The sequence below is a fragment of the Mesoplodon mirus genome, assembly GCF_964341445.2.
Source record: "Mesoplodon mirus genome assembly, chromosome: 20".
Taxonomy (NCBI): Eukaryota; Metazoa; Chordata; class Mammalia; order Artiodactyla; family Ziphiidae; genus Mesoplodon; species Mesoplodon mirus.
Genome location: NC_138996.1, coordinates 19736916 through 19760751, shown reverse-complemented (window position 1 = coordinate 19760751; position 23836 = coordinate 19736916). Strand labels below are relative to the sequence as shown.

The window sequence follows — 23836 nt, the reverse complement described above, 5'->3', positions numbered from 1 at the left end:
TTTTAAGAAAGGTGGTCAGGAAGGAGAGGGGGCTTGCGCAGAGAACTGAAAGAAAAGATTGGACATCAGAGAGAACAGCAAACTCCAATTTCCCAGTAAAGAAATATTAGTGAAAACAGGTTTCCATAGTGGTCTTGGTACTGGCTTGCTTTGCTTCTCCTTCACTCTAGACAGGGATGGTAAGGACAGGAAGAAGCTGGGGGTACAACTGAGTGAATCTGAGGACCTCTTCTGGTCTAATAGCTCTTTTTGGAGGGAATACAGTCTGGATTCAGTCTGTTGTATAGAATGTTTTCAGAGTCAAATATAAACAATTTGATATAAGAATAGCAGCTGAAGAACATTCTATTCTGCCAGTGTATAGACAGCCTCACAGCACGGTAGGCAGAGAAAGATCTTTCAACTTCAGAGCCGCATCACGTCCGCAAGGTGATGGGAAAGTTTAATAACCAGAATCTCTCTCCCCACACTCACCTCACATCTTCACCCTGACCTTCCTAAAGTGAAGGACGAATTCATCTTCAAAACTCTCAGGATCTTCCTTACCTATCATTCACTCTTAGCTTAAATTCCATTCATGATTTGGCCAAGGCTCAGGTTTTTCACCCTCATCACTTTCTCCTACACACATACCCTAAACTACTTTCCCCCATCAGCTTAGAGGTGTGATCTTTGAACGTATCATTTAAATATTCAAATGTGCACTTTTCTTGGTATGCTTACTCATTTTACCTCAAAACTCAAGGTAGGGGCATGGACAGCTTCTGTTTATTTTTGTAATCCTAGAATGGTTATAACACTTCTTCAGAGCCTGTTAGAAATTTAATATATTAAAGTTGCCTCTAAAAGCCATTTCCATACCCAAGTACTTCCTCACCTTATGCACGGCTTATCAGGTACTTGGAAAGTAATTTGTGGCCTGAGGCCACTGCCTCGAAACCCAGGGGCAAGGGCTCACCAGCACTGGTGGGGAGGAGGCCACGGGAGCAGCTTTGTCAATTGGGTTACGATTGGCTTACAAAGACCAGTAGAGCACAACCCATGCCTCCTCTATTCCCAAGACGTTACAGATGAGATCTTTCTCCCTTTGGGAAGGGAGGAAAATAAGGAACTCAATCAATATTTCTTCTTCTTTTTTTTTTAATTTGGCCACACCACAAGGCTTGAGGGATCTTAGTTCCCCGACCAGGGATTGAACCCGCGCCCTCGGCAGTGAAAGCGTGGAATCCTAACCACTGGACCGCCAGGGAATTCCCTTAATATTTCAAGTGAAAACTTACGTGAAATTCTCACCCCATCTTCCCAACAAATTCTGCCCACATTCTGTTCTTTTTTCACTAAAGACAATAAAATGACCTCCTCCAGAAAATCTTTATGAAGCAGGACTGAACACAGGAAAACAAGGTTTAATTTGCACAAATAAAGGAAAATGTAGACAAGGCTGGGGGTATGGGGGAGACAGTACTGACCAGAGGGCTTGATTCTCCAGTGGGGCAAGGGGAGAGAGTGGCTTAAGTACAGCCCTACCGCATTCTTGTCCAGTGACCAAGCACCTTGGCCATCCATGTGACAGATGGCCTGTCAACCCTCCCCCACCACCGTGGGTGCCTCCAAAAGAACTGCCACTCACCACAGGGCTGAAGAAACTGAAAAAGTCACTGCAAGTTTTCTAGAACGTGGGTAACAATATATTCCCTAATTATAGCCTAAGCCCTGCTCTTGCTGGATTTCAGTTTCTTCAGCTGTGTAACTGGGAAGACTCGATTCAGTGTTATCAGAGGGCCTTCCTGAATTTAATATTCTGAGAGCGAGGGTTAAGAACTAGAGGAGGCTGAGAGAAGAGATGTGAAATTTGAACAGTGAACGTTGGGGAAGCTGATTGACCCATAAAATTAGTAACTGGCCTGAGAGCAACAAACTCCATATTCTAGTTCTCATTTTTCCTGAATTTCCTAAGCCACCCAGCAGTTAAAACAGTTGGAACTTAGTACAGCACACCCATCATCCATGACCCCTCCCCTAATTTGTTTCCTAAAGAGAATAAGCACAGTCCATTTTCCGTATCTGCGGGTTCTGCATCCGTGGATTCAGCCAAATGCAAATGGAGTATTTTCAATGCACAACCCATGGATACGGAGGGCTGGCTGTAAGGACCTTGAGCATCCGTGGATTTTGGTATCCACGAGGGTCCTGGAACCAACCCCTCGCGGATACCAAGGGACAACAGTATAAAATGCCTAATTTAACTCTTAATTGCTAGCAATAGACACAAAAGGTCAAGTTTTGTGTAGGGATCTTTGAGCCTAAACCATAAAACAATTAACTTTTCCAAAGCTCTTTTTCTTCCAGAAGAAAACTCAAACCTATTTACCAGGTTACAGAAGTTCAGTTTCTATAACGAAGTTCAAATTTTCTATCTTCTACAGGCTTACTGCTACGATTATTAGCTGTAGAGGAATTAAGAAATTAATGTAGAGATTATCACACTAGAAAGCTTTTATGCTTCATAACATGCCCGTTGCTCCAAATAGATAAGGTCATGAAATTGACATATTACAATCAATTTAGGGGATGGGATTGTTAGGAATTAAGTATAAAATCTTAAGTGTTCTTTCATAAAATTAAGCCTTTCTGGTGAAAAGGACATTGAGATATTTTGTGAATTCTTGAACAGAGAAAGCGTAACAGGATGTGTTAAGTAACTTCAGATGGGATAGCACCTAGGCACACATTTATAAAGGACCAAAAATAGGAAAGATATAAGTAAGAGTGGGCAGGTTGGAAGGAGTGCATATGTGACAGTTTGGCTCCAGTAAGCTCTCTTTTCCCCAGGAAGAGCAGACAGGGGGTGTTTCTGGGGCCCAGACAGGAAATGGGTCTGCAGAGCAGAAGGGAGGGCTGAGAGTGCCATTCCAGCAGAGCCCAAAAAAGTGGACTGAGCCAGCCAGGACACCAGCCCTGCAAGTCTGGTGGAGGGTTAGGGTCTAAGGAGCCAAGGCCGCGGCTTAAGCATGTCCAGAAAGTGATAGTTCTGTTGTATATCTTCCATACAGGCTTTCAACCTGGAGGCTTTTGTGTCATTGGTACAAATGCAGACAGAGGCAGAGCTTTGCCAAGGGCAGGCCTGGCAGTGAGGATGGCTCTTGGGTGAGATGGCAAGAGAAATGTGAGATTCACCCTGTGGATGAGAGGGGTCTAGGGTACTGTGCGGCTGAGATAGGTTCTCTCAAATACAGCTGAGCCCCAGAGGCAATTTGATGATGTTCCATGTGTCTCCCAGCCTCAAGGAAGGTGAGCCCCAACGTGTGTTCTTCAGGTCAGGTTGATCTGTACTTGGGAAGTTTTATACTTGACTGCAAAGCACAGTTGGTTTTATGTACTACACCCCCAGTAATAAGCCTAGAACTTCTCTTTATCCTTGGCATCCTATACAAATTCATTCTGCAAGAAACTAAATATGAATAGTCTGGAAAACCTCGAAGCAAGAAGTCTTCCAAATCATTGTGTTTATTAAAATTTAGTCTCATGTTATCAGTCTCAGGTACCAGGCTAAGCAGGCATTTTTGTGTTTTAATTCGATACCCAAATGGCCTGATGTAGGTTCTGTTAATCCTATTTTTATCATTGGGTAACAGTTCTATGATTAAGTGATTTGCCCAAGGTTGCTGCTGTTGAACTTTAGACCATACTCCTGCTTTGTTACCTGTGTCCCATCACAGATTCAATGCCCTTGATTCCTTATGTGGGTATGAATAAAGTAGTGATCCAGGAAGACACACAGAGGTACTGGCACAAAGGGGCTTTGGGATCTAAGTAGCGTTTACATGTTTCCCTAGCAGACATGAGCTGGTTGAGATGACTTCTGGTCCAAAGCCCCTTTGTGCCAATGCCTCTGTGTGTCTAGTTTTAGAATCCAATGTGAATATCTAGGCCAAAAGATAAACAAAAAGTAGGCCTAGCATCAAGGGACATGAATGGACCCAGAGCAGGCAACTGAGTCAGTCTGGCAATGCTGGAAAAATATATTGATTATCAATGCTTTCTATGAAAAGATTTGCAATTAAAAGGGGAGAATGATAGAAGAAATTTTCACATATTGAGGTATGGGGAAGTCCTTCCATCTTATACATGATTTAATTTGCACTTTAGGTTAACCAAAACAGCCTGATTGTGGCCTATTAAACATACATTGTACATCTGCTTTAACCATTAAGGAAAAATGTATTAGTATTTAGTATTACAGATACTAAAACCCCCACCAGGTGGAAGAAGTTAACTACATGATTACTAGACTGTAGCCATGACATAAGCTGCCACAATTCTGAGAGCTGGCCTCAAAGAAATGGGAACAAACTGACCCTGGAACTGAAGATTACTGTACTTACAAAAGTCAAGATGACACTGATCAGACCACAGCCTGACCAATTTCAAGATGACTGTGCTCTTTCTGCATGTAGCCCCCTCCCTTCACCTGTAGAAGCTCTTGTCCACTGATTGTTGCGGGGGGAGTTGGCCTTTGGACAGGAGTCCACCGTCCCCCCTCAGTTGCTGGCTTGAGAAATAAAGCAAACTTCCACCAATCTTGCCTCTTTATTGGCTTTTGAGCAGTGAGCAGCTGGACCACACTTTTGGTAACAGTCTCACTCCTGGGCATATATCTGGACAAAACTATAATTCAAAAAGATACGTGCACCCCTATGCTATTAAGCAGCACTATTCACAATGGCCAAGACATGGAAGCAATCTAAATGTCTTTTGACAGCTGAATGGATAAAGAAGATGTGGTACATATATACAATGGAGTATTACTCAGCCATAAAAAATGAATGAAATAATGCCATTTGCAGCAACATGGATGGACCCAGAGATTATCATACTAAGTAAAGTAAGTCAGAAAGAGAAAGACAAATACCATATGATATCACTTATATGTGGAATCTAAAATAGGACACAAATGAACTTAACTATGAAACGGAAACAGACTCACAGACATAGAGAACAGACTTATGGTTGCCAAGGTGGGCGGTGGGGGAGGGAGGGATTGGGGGTCTGGGGTCAGCAGATGCAAACCATTATATAGAGAATGGATGAACAACAACCTCCTACTGTGTAGCACAGGGAACTATATTCAGTATCCTGTGATAAACCAGAATGGAAAAGAATATGAAAAAGAATGTATGTAAATGTATAACTGAAACACTTTGCTGTATAGCAGAAATTAACACAACATTGTAAATCAACCATACTTCAATAAAATAAATTTAAAAAATAAAAAGCAGTTATTTTAATATGAAGTTACCATTTACCACAAACTGTTACAGAAGTTAAAACAGTACGCAGTGAAATATATAAACAGTTTTTATTGAGATGTTTCAGCTCCTTTTTTGTCAGGTTAGTCAGTTTGTAAAGAGGTTAACAATTCCTGTAGAAAAAGAGACTTGAAATTAGAGAATACGCATTATATTAAAACAAAGCAAAAACACAGAAGTGGTTGAGCTGTGTGGAAGTTATTAGCAGAGATCATGGGATGGGAGGGACATAAATTTTAAGGGTAATGTTAACTAACCCTGAATACACCTCACTCCACCCCACAAGAGTACTGAACTCCTTTTGGAAGTCCACCAAAAGCCAAATTTCTTGATTACTATTTCATGTATGTTTCACTTTGATTTGAACAACAAGAGACTGAACAGAATATGAAATCAAAAAAGTTACTGAGCATTCATTTGGTCTACATGATAACATCATTTGCCAATAACAAAAAACTCTAAGTTAACACTGCCTACTTTCACCCTGCTAGGATTTTTTGGAAGGGGCATTTTGTGACTGGATCTCACCACCTGTTTTCCTCGAAGACAGTTCCCAGGCATACCTCTTCATCATAGGCTTCATTGACAAAAGTCTCACTATTCATTAGATTCTCCTCTTCTTGGTTATTTTCTTTATGGCAGGTCAAATTCCTTGATGATGCTGTACTGTTTCTAGAAATCAGAGAAAGTCAAAAGAGTTGTTCCTTAAGGTAGAAGCTGGGAATGGGCCATGGTTAGAAATGGCCAAGTCATCCCCTATCAAAAGTTGTTATGGGAACTATGCCCTATTTTAAATGTCCCTTTAACAAAGAACTGGCCTAGAATGGCCAATACTTGAGTCAGTTATGATTTGTTACTAGGCATTCACTTAACTTCCAAAATGATACATCTTCTCAATTGAGAGGAAACTAGGAAATTGGAGTCAGTGAGAACTGAATCCAAAAACAGGTAAGTAGCAAGTGGACACAGGTGAGTTAAGAAAGCAGGTTAATGTAGAAGACAGGCCTGACTGACAGAAGCCCAAGGGAAGCACCTCAGTTCATCTTGGCTATTGACCAGTGTTACTTTAGGCCAAGATATATCATTTCTCCTGGCCTTTTCTTCAGTCTGCAAAGTGAAGGCTGGTCAGAGGACATGTAACTTGTAAGGATTTTGGTAATCTCTGTAACATCTCTCCATACATAGGCTGCTTAATGTCCTTTGCCAATATGTTTATCTAATCAGTTTCTTCAGTTAGTGTATCTTCCTAAAGCTTATTTTGTCATCATTCTTACTCAATCATTTTTGAGTTATTCTTGTTTGTTTCTTTAACCCAATGACTCTTGCTTTTAGACAAAACTTTATGCTTTTGCCTTAAACCTCTCATGAGTTTATTTCACCTCCTGTCAAGGGCTATGTTGTATCCCCCTAAAATTCATATGTTGAAGTCTTAACCCCTAGTACCTCAGAATGTGACCATATTTGGGGATAGGGTCATCAAAGCAGTAATTATGTGAAAAGGAGGTCATTAGTGTGGGCCCTGATCCAACAGGACTGGTGTCCTTATAAGAAGAGGAGATTAGGACATGAACATGTACAGAGAGAAGACCACGTGAAGACACAGGGAGAAGTCTGCATTTGCAATCCAAGGAGAAAAGCAAACCTCAGCCTCAGAAGAAACAAACCCCACTGACACATTGATTTCAAACTTCCAGCTTCCAGAACTGTGAGAAAATAAGTTTCTGTTGTCTAAGACACGCAGTCTCTGGTACTTGTTTAAGCAGCCCTAGCAAACGAACACACCTAACAAATTTTTCCTCCAGACGGTCATTGGCCCTAACTTTGCCTCATTGGAGGGGACTCTCCTGACATCATCCCTGAGACTGTGTCACTGACTGCTGTTGAGGCAGATTTTATCTGCATAAATGCCACGTACCCCTTACAATATTGTTTGTCCCAGGTCTCACTCAAAGAGACGGTCCCAAGTGTGATTTTTCCAGGTCAGCATCCAGGCTGCTTTGTTGCTCAAATCTTTTCTCAGAGGGCAAATTTCTAGAGTGGGTTCATATCTCCAATGTCATTAATCTTGTTTTAATTTTATTTAATAAGCCTTCTTTGGAATAAAATTCTCCCATGAGGACATTAGTAGCTGCTCACCGTTTTAATTTGTGTTCTCTTCTGAAATATACAAATGCTCCCAGAAGGACCAGAACAGCTGACAGGGCTATGGTTAAGCTGAGGGCCATGTGGCCAGGGGCAGGTTTACGTGCTGCTTCTTCACAGAACTCTCCGCCGTATCCCATCAGACAGCTGCATTTTCTCAGCTCTCCTTCCATTGTACAGATTCCCCTTCCATTACAGAAATCACTGCTACAGAGCAGAAGTTTTCCCTTCTGTGAGTCCTTGGGCTGAACTCCTTCCTTGGTTTCTGGAGTCTTGCTGTCTACAGCAGGCATCAGAGGGGTTAGCGTTTTTCTGACAGGATAATTCATCGCCTTTGGACCTGGAGATTTAGCCTTGGTAGACTTGGTACCCTGGAGAGGTTGGGCAGCTTTTGGTGTCAGTCTTTTTCCAGCCTCTGACATTTTAGGTGTTGGTGTCGAATGGGTTTTATGTGGATAGGTACCTACAAAAACAGTAGGTGTGAGTGTGAGTATATACACAAGTTTGTCATTGTAAATTAAGACTATTTCAGAAGAACAAGAATTGTAGTGAACTTAACCAGATAAGTTTGAATTTATGAAATCATGATCACTACCATTACTTTTGGCTAAACAAAAAAACTATTAAAAGCTGATAAAAAACTACATATCTTAAGGCACTTAAAATACTTCGTTTTAGTGGGCTTCCCTGGTGGTGCAGTGGTTGAGAGTCTGCCTGCCGATGCAGCGGACACGGGTTCGTGCCCCGGTCCAGGAGGATCCTGCATGTTGCGGAGCGGCTGGGCCTGTGAGCCATGGCCGCTGGGCCTGCGTGTCTGGAGCCTGTGCTCTGCGGCGGGAGAGGCCACAGCAGTGAGAGGCCCACGTACCACAAAAAACAAAAACAAAAAAACTTGGTTTCAGGACCAGTGTAGTCTATCATACCAATCTGTCTTCAAATGATGGTGAGCAGAATTTTAGCCAAGGTCAATCCCACCAGTTACAAAAATGTTTTACTCTATAAGGATGAGTGTAGTAGATCGAAGTAGTAAATATCCAGACTAGAAGGATTAGGTTTATTGGTAAATATTTCAGATTTTTTGAGTCCAAGTAAACTACGTTTATCAAGATGTACAAGTTGCAAATATTGAACCAGATTTGATGGCAGTGTGGGAGGGGCATTCATAAAGCAGGGAGTAGGCAACAGGGTTCTAACCAAAGAGGAATCCAAGAGTTAAGTTTGTGTTTAAGGCATTTCACCATATTCTCTATCATTGTTGTTACAAGTATTATTCCTCACATGGAAGACAGAAGTACCAGGAGTGAAAACAGCAGAATTGGCAAAAAAACTACTTCTTGCCTCTGCCCTAAGCTGGCATCACAGGAGGATTTCCACTCCTGGGCATTTAGGGTCCTTGATGGTAGGGTACATCCAGAGGAAGTCAGCCTAATCTTATACACCCAGTGCCATTTCCCCCAAAAAAGCTTTATGTAAAAGTCAGGGTGAAATCGTTAAGAAGCAGAGTCAATACTTGGGCCTGGGTCATCAAGAATGGAAGAGCAAGAGAAGGCTAGGTTAGGTCAGGTTTCTGGTTTCATTTTAAACGAGAAACCTAACCTAACCTAAAGGATAAAGGTGATAAATTTCTCACTCATTTACCCCCATCCTTGAGTCACTGCCAACACAGCACTTTCAACAAAACCACCCTTATTTGCTAAAAAATAGAATCAACTCTGGGAATCAAAATCGCTTATCTTTCCTATTTAAGATGAAGTGTTTAGAGGTAATAAGTGGTCTTCCAGTTAGTCAGGTTTTAGGGAAACAAGAATTTAAGTTGAGAAGTCAAGGAGAACTCTTCACTGTAAGGCTCCTTTCCCAAATCTCTTCCTTTACTGGTTATGACCAGTTTCGGTACCAAGCCCACTGTCTCTTTGACTCTACAGTGAAGGGGACTTTGATACCAACGGAGCTATAGCTGGTGGTTCCAGCAGAATTAGGTATTTTGGTCACTCAGCTGACTGGCCACGGTGACATCTTCCCATGAAGGCACGATTTGGAACAATATTTCTGTAACAACCATCTGAGGCTAGCATTTAAGTACTAACATGACGGTGTTATACACTAATATGACAGCTTTCTACACATTCTCTTGGATTCCTTAACAACTCTATGAGATAGAAAGTGCTATTTCCACATTAAAAAGGGGGAACCAAGACAAGTCAAATAGTTTGCCCGTGGGCTTCCCTGGTGGCGCAGTGGTTGAGAGTCTGCCTGCTGATGCAGGGGATACGGGTTTGTGCCCCGGTCTGGGAAGATCCCACATGCCGTGGAGCGGCTGGGCCCGTGAGCCATGGCCGCTGAGCCTGCGCGTCCGGAGCCTGTGCTCCACAATGGGAGAGGCCACAGCAGTGAGAGGCCCGCGTGCCGCAAAAAAACAAACAAACAGTTTACCCAACTGCTTACCCCCTAGGCGATGCTCACTATTGTGATCAGTTTCCATGGACTGAATCAGATCTGGGTTAGATGAGTGCTCTTTCAGACAAAATACACTGTTGAGCCCTGTGGAGCACACTCTCATACAGCCTACTCTAAAATCAAATCAGCAGGGACATAAGCTTTTCACAAAGAGTCCACATAATCTATATCCAATTGCCCCCAGTTAGAAGTTTCATATTGTTCAGTTTCAAGAGTACACAGTGAGAAGGAAGTAACAGTTTAAAGGATAAAATCTTGGGGGACACTGTGGAATTAGATATTACTAAAGGTAAATCACCATGGTGACCAGTGGTGGGTCCTGGGTAGGAGTTACTCACAGTCCATTTCATCAGATCCATCCAGACAGTCAGCACGACCATCACAAACCTGCGCCACAGAAATGCATTTCTGACCATCCTTACAGGATTGTGACGGCGCAGAGCATCGGACAGCTTCCATACATTTCTTTACGTCAGCCAAGTAGTACCCACTGGGACATTTACAAGTCTGCCCTTCCGGGTTTGGTAAACAGATATGGCTGCATCCTCCATTGTCTTTTGAGCAACGGTTACTACCTGTGGATCCCCACCCCCCCAAAAAAAATATTGATTTAGACTATTTCAGAAGGGTCTTCTGCAAACTTTTGCAAATAGACTATCAGAGTTAGAGGACCCAGATGTTTTTTCCCAGAGTAGATAGCTTTTCAATTTAATTTGTTTTAGCCAACTAAGTACCAAGTAATTGGTGATTCTTCTTCATGGATAAGGATGGTTATAGAAGGCCAGGAGTTCAGACAAAGGACCAGCTTAAGAAAACTTGAGGTGAACTCTGGCCCATCCAAGATCCACTGTAAGTTCTCTTTCCCCTTTGCACCACGTAGCCAACATCGGAACTAGAAGGGCCTTAGAAATAAAGCTCTCTTTAGATGAGAGCATGGAGGCTGTGGTCTCTCTCATCCCTCTAAGAGTCACAGATACAGAGAACAGATGGGTGGTCGCTAGGGGTGGGGGTTGGAGGGTGGGGGACAGGAGTCTGATTAAGTCAGCCATTTATATCTAAGACTTCTATCTCAAGCCTTGACTTCTAGTGGTTTTACCTCCTGACATATTCCAGGAATTCTGGAATAGATTATGGTTATATTGAAGATAAAATGTACTTCAGAGGTGACAGGGACCCTCCTTCTGGTTCTCAGAAGTAAGTGATAGATCATCATCACTTGGATGACCATTTATTACACTGAAGAATTCTAAAAAGGTTCTCCCCACAAAGCCAAGACTTCAGGAGTTTAAGCATGACTCGTACTGGTTTATAAAGTTTAGCTTTCAAAAACCAACCAGTGGAGCAGCACTCCCTTAAGACTAACACACCCATCATATATGGTAGTGATAGGTATGGTTAACTATTTAACACTAATTATTGTTGGTGTTTATCTCAGCTGGGAACAGATTTCATCTATTACTATGTTAAGCCCAGCATCACCCTCCTCAAACACTCAGTTAGGCATCTGTGTCTATAAGAAAGGTGGAGAAACACATCTGAGCACCTGGAGTTGATATTTCAAAGTTAACATCACAAGTAGATACAAGTGACAATGAGTAGAATGAAGACCAGTTTCACTTTAGAACTAAAAGGGGATTTCGATTATATCACAGCTGTAATTCAGTCTACAGTAAGAGAACTTAAAATAGAACCCAAGTATACCAAACCCCAGCCCAACATCCTTACCACCATTGTGTCTACTAGCTCCATAACAGGACTAGCTATATATGAGAACCAGACCATACATAACGCATAAAGATAAGAGAGTTATGCAGATCTACAGGAATGTGCCAGAGGAATATTTTAATGGGAAACACAAAGATATTCCAAGGAGATACTGCAGGATGGAACAATCCCTTCATGGGGAGATTCAGTAGACTTCAGTGTTGTTATAGTCATTGCAAGGTTGCTTACCCTGTTGGCTAAGTTTACTATAAACTTTTAAATCCACAATCTTCTGATCTACTTGGAACCACTGGTTTTCTGAAAGTTCTGCTTTGCTGTACCAAACTTTATTGATTTGGGCTGAAACAAAAGCCAGCGAACAATCATTAACAGAAGTGATATTTTGTCTTATGACCATTTCCTAGACAAAGACCATTGCTCAGTATGAAAACTGTCACTCATCTGCAAAAATTCCAGGTGAATAACAAGAGTTTTAAGAAGAGACATGCATTTTTCTAAATCTTGTTTCTGGGAAGAAACTTCAAGATCAGTAAAAAACAGTTCTATGGCTTTGTTGAAAATAAAGTCCGATGGAAGTTACATCCAGCACATTGATACACGTCCAAGTATAAAGACAGAAAATTAGGATACGAGACACCTAAATGCAGCTCATGCAATTGATGGATAATGATTTTAAACATTGCTCCAGAACAGTATTTCTGAAAATGGCTTGTCTGCAACAAGAGTCACCAGGGGATCTTAAAATAAATGGCAAAGGTCTCACCACATACCTAATAATTTAGCATCTTTGGGGTAGGATCTGACAACTTATTTTTGCAATTTTCATGAGACCAGCAAAACTGGTCAATGGACCAACATTGGGAAATATAAAGAGACAGATTTACTTTAAGCAGCATTTTCCAGTTTTACCAAATCTAGATTAGTCAGAAATAATATACTAGAGTACTGTGGTTTAGACAATCTCTTTGAATACTAGAAATACCTTGCAACTATAGAATGCTCTACAGTTCATCTAGTACTTTCATGTGTACTTAGTCAACCGAGACAGGTACACTTCCTTCATGTTATAGGTTACAGCTACTAACTGACAAAGCAGTTTTACCACCTATTTCCAATTCCTGACCCAGTTCTGTCTGTACCATACCCTGGTGTCCTCCAAAGCCAAGAACCTCATATGACAGCCACAAATCTCAGGCAGAACAGGATTAAGCATATTGATATATAAAGAATAACCAAATAAGTAAAAGCTCCTCTAAAGCACAGAATCACTATTAACATATACATGTTAAATTAGGGAAGTTGCTTAGCTATTCTTCCAAAAGAAAAGCACTGCCAAAGATCAGTGCTAAGCAGTAGCAGCTTCGCTTTAGATACCCACTAGTTAATTCAGCTCACGAAGACAATCAATTGTAGAGTTAAGACCTACCATCATCCACTGTGCTCCAGAACATCATGCCTTGGCCATACGTAAAGAGGTTAAGGCCCTGAATTCCTCTGCGGTCTAGTCTGTATCGAGAGCCATCCTGTTGAATACTTTCTATGAGTCCTCTCCCTAGAAGCAGAGGTTCAGTTAATTTCTCAGGGCCCAAACAGCTGCACTCCATCCTGTAGCTCTTTATGTCTTGTTCTGCCTCCCCTCCAGGAGATCACTGTCTGCCATGCATCTTTTGAAGACCAGTTCTTATTAATTCTACTCTAACAGTAATACACAAAGATTTGCTCGTGCATATTTGTTAAGTTCTTGATTTCATTCCTTCACCAAAAGGCAACGGCAGGACTCTCTGGGCTACCATATGCTGCTCAGGATGGGGAATGATTGTATTTGTTTAGAAGGTGGTGCAGAAAATGTAAACTCAGACCTAAAAGCTATTTGAAGTTATAGCTGAAGACCAGAAAGCAGAACATCTCTATTTCTCTGGCAGGGTCCCTCACACTCAGATTTAGGGTGTAGAAGATAACTGCTTACCAGGATCAGCCCAGTACAATCGGGTCCCTGCATCAGAAAAGGTCAGGCCCACAGGGACCTGGGGTTTCTGCCAGAGCACCTTCCTCTTGCTGCCATCCATGGAGGCACATTCAATGCTGGAGCCACGCCTACTGTCATCCTGGGGACCCAGGTCCACAAAGCACATGACTGCAGTCGGGGGGTGGAGCACGACAGAGGTGGGGCGGTAAAGACTTTCACTGAGCAAGACCGTGGCATACTGGCCTTTGGAGGAAGCTACGTTGATGTAAGGATTCTCACTGTCAATCCAGTATACGTGTCCACTCAACCAGTCCACAGCAAGGTCAATCACTGTGCCCTCCACAGATATGATTTTCCTCCAAGAGAGCTTTCCAGATTCTTTGAGCCTCAGTAGCCAGATATCACCCTTATTCAACTCAGACAGGTAGAGTACCTTCTCCTGGACAAGGTAGTCCATTGATGCAAGCTGGTTCACATTGGTAAAGGGAAGAAGCCTATGTTCTGGTAAAGTTGCTCGTCCTCCTGAAGCTTCTAGATTTTTCAGATAAATCTATGGGAAAAAATTAAGTGGATGGCACCAGTTGAGTCTAATTTAATTCTTCATCTTGATCTTGCTGTTAAGATACTTAAATTCAGATTTTCATATAGTCTATCGTCTAAAAGCAGATCGTACTTCCCTCCCTTCCTGGAGCTTCAAGCACTTAAAATTCCTTGAATCCATGTGCTTTGAAGATTTACCCCTCTGTGAAAGGCCCTCCCCTTAATTTTTAAAATTTTTATTGAGATAAAATTGACATTTAACACTGCGTGAGTCTACGGTGTACAACGTGTGGATTTGATACACTCATATGTTAAAGACCCTCCTCTTTAAATGAGATTCCACTTTTAAGATCTTACTGAAACTGAAGTCGGTCTTCCAACCCCAAAGTATGTTTTGTCATTTTAAAATGCCGAAGTCGACAAGTCCTCTGGATGGTAGAAGGTAGGGGTGAATTGCTTGTTACTACCTTTTATCCTCCTATGATTTAAGAAAAGTTCCCTCACAAAATATACTTGCCCCCTAGGTTAGAACCCAGCTGAGTTGCTTGTATTTGGAATTACTCTACATCATCAGCTAGGTGCTTGGACAACTCAACCAAGTTAAACACACTGTCAGATTCCTAACCTCATTGTGTTCTGAGGTACTAAGCATTTCTTAAGGAATTTGAGTAGAAGTGGTCTTCATTTCATAGCTACCTTGTTTTGGTCATCATAGCTCCCAGCACACAGTGACTATTCAAATTTAAATTGCATTTGAAGAATATGCCAAGGGGAATTCTCTTGAATTCAAGAGAATTCAAGTTACTCAAAGTCTGAAACAGACTGAGGCCCAAGCACAGACATGTGACAGGATAGGACAGTACCTGCATGATAACTGTGGGCAACCCAAGGAACAGAAATGCAGACTCCTTGAGTGGAACACAGTTGATGCCATCATCTGCAAGCACGAGTCCAACTGGGCAACGACAGCTTCCCTTGGATTGCGGGCTCAGAAGGCACAAGTGAGAACATCCAGTGTCCAGACAAGGATTCGAAGACCTGGGCTGTAGCACTTCGTGCATTATCTGGAAGAAAACAGCTAGATGTCACTCTGCATTGCCGAATCCTTCAAAATGGCAAGTGGTTCAATCTTGCCTTTTAGTCATTATAGATGGATGTCACTACAGTTTGTCCTTGGGCAGCTCATACACATAGCCTTTCCAGGGAGGATCGGGGATATTTTGAAACGTAAACTATAGACCTTAAGTCCGTAAGGCTGCTCCAAACGCTTGATGAGGACAGCCCTGTTCTTGCCCGTCGTCTTTTTCATGCGCTGTACTGTTCTCGTCTTCATTTCAGACCAGAAGACTTCATCTTCAAACACAGCAACCAAAAAGGGGCTCTTGATTTGTGTTAGCTGCAACATCTAAAATGGTGATGGTGAGGTTCCCGGGGTGAGTTTTACACAAGGCACCTGACATCTCACACCAGCCTAATACCAAAAGAACACTTACGCGAATACCAGTACCGTCTAGATTGACAGAGCCAATGCAGTGAAATTTGTCATCAGACCAGAATATCTTCCAACTCATCTTGTCGAGAGCTATGCTAGTTGGCCAGCCAAGACCTTGATTGAGGAGTATTTTTCTGCTGCTCCCATCCATTCCAGCTTGTTTTATTTGAGGTTCTCCTCCAATTTCAGACCAGTACATTAACCTATGTGGATAAGTCAGCCTTGAGATAAAGTGTTACCTCATGGAAAATAACATCCGTTCATTCCTTAAAACACTGATTTACAGCCTAATTATTTCTTTCTCTCAAAATTAAATTTGGTCTGTGCCTTAAGCATAATTTGTAAGATAGTAAAACATTTTCCTTGAAATTTTATGGTGATTGTTTATTTATCACTTAGGGATAAAATACCTATAATGACAGCTGTACAAAAAGTCTAAGAAATATATTAGTCCCTAGCCTGGAAAATATCAATCTTTTCTGGGCTAGCCAATCTTTTGGGAACCTGCCAGTCTTTTCTGGGCTAGCAAGTAGGCTAGTTCCACATGCAGATGTGTGCCTCAGAACTCATTCTTGATCACAAGTCATTAGATGCATCAGGAAGCTCCTGCCAATTTCCTGAGAACTACGTTACCAGATTCCTGGTTGGAGGTATTGAAAAGGTGAGAAAAGCAGAGGGAAGGTATCTGGTCTGGGTCACCTCTGGATCCCGAGTGTTGCTCTGTCTTGTTCTTACATTTGATACACATGGCCATCCCAATCAGGGCTTAGCTCAGACAAGTTGGAAATGCTGTCTACAAGTTCCTGGCCCTTGCAGAGGGAAGGGCTCTAGACAAAAGAACCCAGGCTCCACCCACACACCCAATTACTCTGCCCCCATCACCACCACCAATCACATTACTGTAAATTAAACACAATCCTTAGTTTCATTCTCCCTCCTCCTGCCATTTTAAAGCCATAATAATTTTCCACTCTGAGGTAAATTTGTTTATTTTAGCAAAAGAAAGTATAGATGGGCCACCAGGTGAGCACACCTACATCTCACTTTCCGGAAATAAAGGACTTTTTCCAGGAGCTTTCAAAACAACTATGTATGGTTGACTCACATCGTCATAAGATCTAAAATAAAGTCAGATAAGGTTTCTGTTCACTCGTTCTGTGTTGAGGGAACACAACCAAAGTAGAACTAAAGAAGAACAACAAACAGACTTGACGAGGCATTGTGACACCTGGACTCACCCATTTAGGGGATCTAAAGCCAAAGATCGTGGTTGGTTCAAGTCATTGTCCAGGACGATCGTGTACTCAGATTTTCCTCTCCAAACAGCAGTCAACTGAATTGCTAAAATCTGACCAGCTGTCCCATCTGTCCAGTAGAGATTCCTCCCAATCCAGTCAACCGCTATATAGTCTGACTTTATTCCTGAAGAAAGGAAACCATTCAACACGTGTACTTAGGTTAAATTATAGGTTTTTACAAGCTTGAAGCTCACAGGCATCAGACTTGCATGCCATGTTAATTCATTTTCCAACTGGTATATGCATCTCCATCAGAACAGTCTTCATTTAAATGTTCCCAAAGTACTATTTGTAGAGGAAGATGACCATTACGAGTAATGATCACTGACTTATTGTTGGACTTCATATCTATTGAGATGCATCTTCTCATTTCTAAGCAACTAGCAAGGCTTGATCCCTTTTTGTTAAGGAGGTATAAACCAATGTTTAGAAAGTTCATGGCCACTCATCTTATTTTTCATGCTACGTGTATTTAGTAAGGGCAAGATGAGAGTCTCTATAAGGGGACATACCTTTCACCACAGTCCCTTTCTTCTTCGTGTCCATGCTTATCCATCTAATACTTTCCACACTGGTATCGGTCCAGAAGACTTTCTGATCCACTAAGTCATAGTCAATAGAGAAAATAATCAGGTTCTTGTCTATAGTTGCCAGAATATCTTCTTTTAAGCTCCTCAATCCATAGAGGAGTAGCTTAAACTGAATTGCCACAAGCAGGATCGGTTCAGTACCTGTCAAAAAAGAACTGCTTTCTTAAGGAGTTTGAACAGGGAACCCAGCACTGCTAAGGAATCAGAGGACAAAGTAGTTTTTGCCTTCTCATTGCCAAGGCTGTGAAACCATCTAGCTGGCATCTAAGTAGTTCTTTCCTTCATGTAATGGTTAAGCTAATACCCATGGTTTGAAGATACTCAGAATAAAGGCATAATTAGCTTAAATTGAAAACCACATTTACAACTAAATATTTGGGGGTAGTTGGGTAGGAAAGAAGTGCTTTTCAGGGCTTTGGATATTTATTCTAACTTCTGGTAAGGCTGACCCATGCATACAGAGGTTCAAGTTATGATTTTCTTATAATAATGCCTTATTGGTAGATACTTTCAGACTTGAATTCAGTCTGAAATACGAAGTATAAAAAGGGAGCTTTGGGATTGTGCAAGTCTTGTTCTGAAGACAGATAAAGCAGGCAGGAGCACTTACGACCTAAGAAAGAGAGATGTGCATTGGTTTTCCTGGACGATTTAGGACCCCCAAACTCTCGACCCACAGCTTAGGAGATACTCCCAGCTCGTTTACCTGTTGCTTTACAGGTATGGCCATCAGGCTCCAGCGAGTAGCCAGGATGACAGGTGCAGCTGTAGGAGCCCTTGGTGTTGATACAGGTCTGACTGCAAGGCTGACCACCCAATCTCTGGCATTCATCCACATCCTCGCAGATTCGGCCACTGCTTTTCAGCTCAAAGCCTCGCTCACAAGCACATACCTGAGAGAGGTTGGAAAACATGAAGACTTTCTGAAGACAAGTACAATATTGATAAAAGGACCTCAGCCTTGATATAAAAAGCACATGGCGATACAATCGATGTCAGCACCTCAAACCGTTCCTGGAACCGACTTCATCTCGAATGCAGTCACTCTCTCCATCTCCTGCCGCCCACCCCACACCCCTGCCACCACCAGGGGCCCCAACTTATCAAAGGTGCCCAGTTCAGCCCAGGACGCCCAGACCCCAGCAGAATCCGTAAGTGAGGAGACTCGTAGACTTCACTGAACTGGTTTTCTGCCAATAGAGATGTTACTAGGACCAGACATCAGCACAGTTTTCTTCCACTTGCCCATCAGAATCAAGTTCACCGTGTCTAGCCACCCAATAATGCCAGACCAGAACACGGACAGTCCTCCATTGAAGGGGAAGTCATATTCTAGACACCCACACGGAAAGGACTTCCACATGGATATGTACTCAACTTCCTGAGCTGCAACATGGTGGGGAGTTGCTTGGCTCTTGGGACAATCCCCCCAAAACTTGTTGCTTCACCCTGAATGTCACCCAGCGCTCATAGATGGCATGGGAAGGACCACCATAGGAGAGCTTCTGGAGCCAGGTAGTAGGGTTCCAGAAGCCATGAGATAGGAAAGGAGCTAGCAGGACTCAGCAGAAAGGCTCAAGCACAGGGACATGGGTGGACAGGTCAGCACGGCTCTGCCGTGTAAGACTCAGCGTGTAGGGAGCAGACACCCTGAATGAGAACAGCACCCCTTTCCCTACACCAAGTCTCTAGCTGCCAGAGCACAGGAACTGAAGCAACTCACAGGCCCACGTGGGGATGGGTAGCAGGTGTGGAAACACTGTCTCTGGCTGCACGCGGACGACGAGCACTGCTCGCCTTCATCGGAGCCGTCGGCACAGTCCTCCTTCCCATCACACACCAGGCTGAGGTCCAGGCAGGCAGAGGAGCGGCACTGGAACTCGGAACTCCCGCAGTTCTCCAAGGGGCCTGGAGAGGATGACTTTCTGCCTTTATAGTCAAACCACCCCCCGCACCCCGCTCCCCGCCAAACATCCCTCCCACAGCAAGGCGCTCTCCCGTGCATACAGTCCGGATGCCTCCATCCTGGCAAAGGGATGGATTTCAGGTCCTGCAGCATTTGCTCGCTGAGCTGGGTTCCCACGCTGAGACGCAGCAAGCGGCAGGCGCCCCTTTGAAGCCATCTGCCTTCTCCCCCTGCACTTACATCCGGCCTCATCACTGCCGTCCCTGCAGTCACTCTGCCCATCACAGCGCCAGGGCTCAGGCACGCACTGGTCTCCACTGGCACAGGGCCACTGCCTCGAGCCACAGCGAAGCTCCTCGGGGTCACAGTCCTGAGGAGACAGCGAGCGACTTGGTCAACACCACCTGCATTCAGAGCCCAGAAGGGTCCTCAGAGGACGAGGAAGCCTGGGTTACAAGACAACCCTCAAGTCCCTTCTGCAACGAGACCAGAGCCTGAAAAGTCAGGTGACATGGTTTATAAGAAACTCCTTCCGCAGCTGGAGTTTAGGCAAGGAACTGTAGGTGATACCAACGTGGGTGGGAAAGTGGGAAGAAATCTCTTGTTTTGCAAACTGAGCATCCAGGAAGCCTTAATTTCATTTAAGAAGCATAAGCAAAAAAAGTCTGCTCTAGAAACTCTTCTCTAGAATTCGCACCATTTCTAACGCACACTCCAGCATTTTGCACCTAATCTGACTTGGATTCTCAGATCTGGTGCAGGATGTCTGGTACAGGAGGGAAGGATGTCTCAGATCTGTGCATCTGCTACACCCCAGCCCCTCAGACACTACTCGTTTTACTGATGAGGAAATAGAGCATCAGGGTATAAGTGCTTTCTTAAGGTCAAATGCAAGCAGTAGGTTCAAACCCGGGCTGCATTGCATACGATGCAGGAGCATCATTGTACGTCTTGATGACTGTTAGGTGGAGCTTCAAAGCATCTCTCTAAGCAGGACATCTAAGCCACGACCATCAAGACCTAACACTTGCAAACCTCCCATAAAGACCTCTTACAGGTTTGACTTTCAACAAGAGGTTCTTAACACTTTGGACACTTTGATGTAGTTATGAGTGGCTTTCTGGGCAGGAATTGTGGGAGACTTCTCTGTTCTTGCGTTTTCCCAAGTCTTCTGTGAGGAAGCATGTGTTACTGTTACAATTAGAAGTCTACTGTGTTTTTCTGAAAGAGAGTGGGCTACCTTCTCATCAGTTCCATCTTTGCAGTCTAAGTCGTGGTCACATATCCAGTCTGCCAACACACACTCTCCACTCCTCGGGCACTTCACCTCCCCTGACGGGCATGGCAGGGGCCAGGCAGAACAGCCCTCTTCATCCGAGTGGTCCAGGCAGTCCCGGTTCCCATCGCAACGCAGGGAAGAAGATATACATTGGCCGTTCTCACATTTAAATTCAGATGCACTGCATTTTTCATGAACTGAAAAACAAAGCTCTAGGTAAGAACTCAGCCAGATGGAGAAGCAATTTGATGGCAAATAAAGTGACTTGAAGACTCTCAGTCTTCTGCTGTCACCTTGGGAACTAAGCCCCAGCAGGTATTAGGGCAGGAAGGTGGTTCAACTAGAGTGTTAGGGCAGAAAAGGCCTACTAAGCTAGCCCAGAAAATCCTCTTTGTATTGGAAAACGAGGGCTGAGGGACAGGGATGGGAGGACTGTAGAAGGATGCTGGGATAGGCAGGGTAGTGGGATTCCCCTCTGAAATCCTAATGTCACGCATGAAAAAAGAGATTCTCCCATAATACCCAACAGACCCTACAACTTATGTTCTTGGACTCAGTTCCTCTAGACAGAAGTTCATTGGCTTGATTCAAGAAAAAGAGTCAGGGCTTCCCTGGTGGCGCAGTGGTTGAGAGTCCGCCTGCCGATGCAGGGGACACAAGTTTGTGCCCTGGTCCAGGAGGATCCCACATGCCGCGGAGCGGCTGGGCCCGTGAGCCATGGCCACTGAGCCTGCGCGTCCGGAGCCTGTGCTCCGCAACAGGAGAGGCCACAACAGTGAGAGGCCCGCGTACCGCAAAAAAAAAAAAGAAAAGAAAAAGAAAAAGAGTCAGGCCCTAGGCAAAACTATACATATGAATTGAGAAGTAAATTATACCTTGGGTTCCTCCCTACTTCCTTCTTGTACCTCTTGCCTCCTGATGTTCTCCTAAAGCCCAAGTGCATTCACATCCTCTGGTTACCCACTCAGCCACCTTCACATCCAAATCCATCATGGTGCCTTACCTGGCCTCCTCTTCTTTTCACTTCAGTTCTCCAAATTCCCTCTTCTACCCTAATCCCACAACATGATTAAGGTCTTTGAAACATGTCTTTCGGAAGAATAAAGGTAAAGATGTGCATCCCATAAAAATGAGGGGAAAGTGATGACATCTACAATGAGGTGGTCCATCCCATGAGAAGACCCAGGACCAAAATCAAAATCTTCAAGGAGGTAGCTTTTCGCCCAATGAGAAATAATACTTTATATTGATATGCAGACTGGTTGTCTACTAATAGAATTCTTCTTTCTTCTTGTCATGGAAAGGGGAATGTTACAGCATGATCACCAAGGTCCCTCTAACTCAGAAACCTTCATGTTAGTCTTAACTAAGTAGTTAAGTACAGTCGATCCTCATTATTTGTGGATTCAGTATTTGCTTATTCACCTACTTGCTAAAATTTGTAACCCCCCAAATCAACACTCCCACACTTCCATGGTCATGTGAAGAGATAACACAAAGCAGCAAAAATGTGAGTTGCCCAACACACGTCTTTCCAGTTGAGGCTGAACAAGGCACCGTTCTGCCTTCTTGTTTCCGTTCTCATACGCATATAAAAAAGTGTCCATTTCGGACTGTGGTTTTCACATTTTTGTACTTTTTGGTGATTTTGCTGTTTAAAATGGCCCCAACCATAGTGCTCAACTGCTGTCTGGTGCTCCTAAGGGTAAGAAGTCTATGGTGTGTCTTATGGAGAAAATACGTGCATTAGATAAGCTTTGTTCAGCATGAGTTACAGTTTGCTGTTAATGAGCAAACACTCTATGTTAAGTCATCTTTCAACAGAAACACACATAAAATAAGGTTATATACTGATTGGTTGACAAAAATGTTGTGACCAGAGACTCAAAGAAACCCACCCTGTATTTTATCTAGGAGCAATGATTCAGTATCCTTGAATTCAATGTTCATGGCAACTTTATAGAATATATTCTTATATAGAATATAACTACCATGAATAAGGAGAATCAACTGTAATGCAGTTGGAAATACTCCAAGGAACTCCCATGGAACTTACTACATCCTTGTTCATCTTTTCTGTCAGAACAGTCAGGGTTGCCATCACATAGCCAGCTCTTGGGGATACAGCGGGTCTTGTTGTCACAATGCAGAGAGCAGTCTTCAACAGGCTTCCAGCAACCCAACTCGTCTGAGCCATCCAGGCACTGCCGGGCCCCATCACAGTGGTACTTCTCCTCAATGCACTTGTTTCCATCCAGACACTGGAAGACCCCTTCAATAGAAAGAGTCAAAAGCTAGCACCATATGCTCATCATACTGAAGATTTATAATTAGGTTAACTCACACTCATTCTGGAGTTTGAGGGGTAAGTAGACTGACCTTATTTGTTTGAGTTCTATATCTTAATTGATCCATAAGTGAGCTTTAATAAAGTACTAAGGTTAATTAAGCTGAACCAGGTTCTTGAAATACTAAGGCCTCATATTGGTTTGGTTACTTTAACAACTTGTTAAAACACTACCAAATTGGTTATAAGTGGTCCATTTAGGTCACTCTGTGCCAATATAAAGGCAGATATTGGAATACTTAGGCAAATTTGAGGGAGCAAGGAAGCAATAGTCAAATAATACCTGGCAAAACACTGTGGACTTAAATGTCATAAAATGGGCAATCATAGGATCCATGTTCTGACAGACTGGGACTTGTATCTATGAGCATTTATAGGGAAAGCAAGTGTGATTACAATAAACACTCTGGCAGTTCATATGCACCCAAGGCTGAATCAGCGTACCTGGAACAAGAGACAGTGACCCACCTGCTGTGTTGCAGAAGCGGGAACAGTTCTCTTCGTCCGAGCCGTCCCCGCAGTCCTGCTTGCCATCGCAGAGGTACCCCCGGGAGATGCACTCCCGCCCGTCCCGACACGGCACAGAAGATGGGGTGCAGAGGAGAGGGGGTGGCGGAGGGGGTGGCGGAGGGGTGGGTGTGGCAGCTCCTTTGACCTCAGGATCTAGAATAAACAGTGTGTCAGCAGGTCAGTCCATTTGGTTTCAGCAATGGAGATGTGCCTCTACTGCCCCCCTCCCCGAAAACCCATGTCATGGCTGGGTAGCTACGTTCTTCTATCTCATAGGA

The 23836-nt window shown here is 43.4% G+C and overlaps 1 protein-coding gene across 1 annotated transcript in view; it reads right to left on the bottom strand.

Moving 5' to 3' along the window:
- Positions 1 to 5412: 5412 nt before the first annotated feature.
- LOC309795891 (low-density lipoprotein receptor-related protein 2-like) overlaps positions 5413 to 23836 on the bottom strand; it is a gene marked incomplete at both ends in the record, with an annotated part of 35890 nt that continues 17466 nt past the window's right edge. The window contains 18 exons of the mRNA XM_082608691.1: positions 5413 to 5422; positions 5838 to 5981; positions 7446 to 7914; positions 10244 to 10480; positions 11859 to 11969; positions 13057 to 13182; positions 13597 to 14146; positions 15000 to 15200; positions 15377 to 15541; positions 15630 to 15831; positions 16867 to 17050; positions 17439 to 17657; positions 18223 to 18409; positions 19240 to 19424; positions 19663 to 19792; positions 20663 to 20898; positions 22758 to 22973; positions 23517 to 23711. Of these exons, the coding sequence (XP_082464817.1) occupies positions 5413 to 5422; positions 5838 to 5981; positions 7446 to 7914; positions 10244 to 10480; positions 11859 to 11969; positions 13057 to 13182; positions 13597 to 14146; positions 15000 to 15200; positions 15377 to 15541; positions 15630 to 15831; positions 16867 to 17050; positions 17439 to 17657; positions 18223 to 18409; positions 19240 to 19424; positions 19663 to 19792; positions 20663 to 20898; positions 22758 to 22973; positions 23517 to 23711 (3767 nt within the window). The remainder of the gene's footprint in view (positions 5423 to 5837; positions 5982 to 7445; positions 7915 to 10243; positions 10481 to 11858; positions 11970 to 13056; positions 13183 to 13596; positions 14147 to 14999; positions 15201 to 15376; positions 15542 to 15629; positions 15832 to 16866; positions 17051 to 17438; positions 17658 to 18222; positions 18410 to 19239; positions 19425 to 19662; positions 19793 to 20662; positions 20899 to 22757; positions 22974 to 23516; positions 23712 to 23836) is intronic.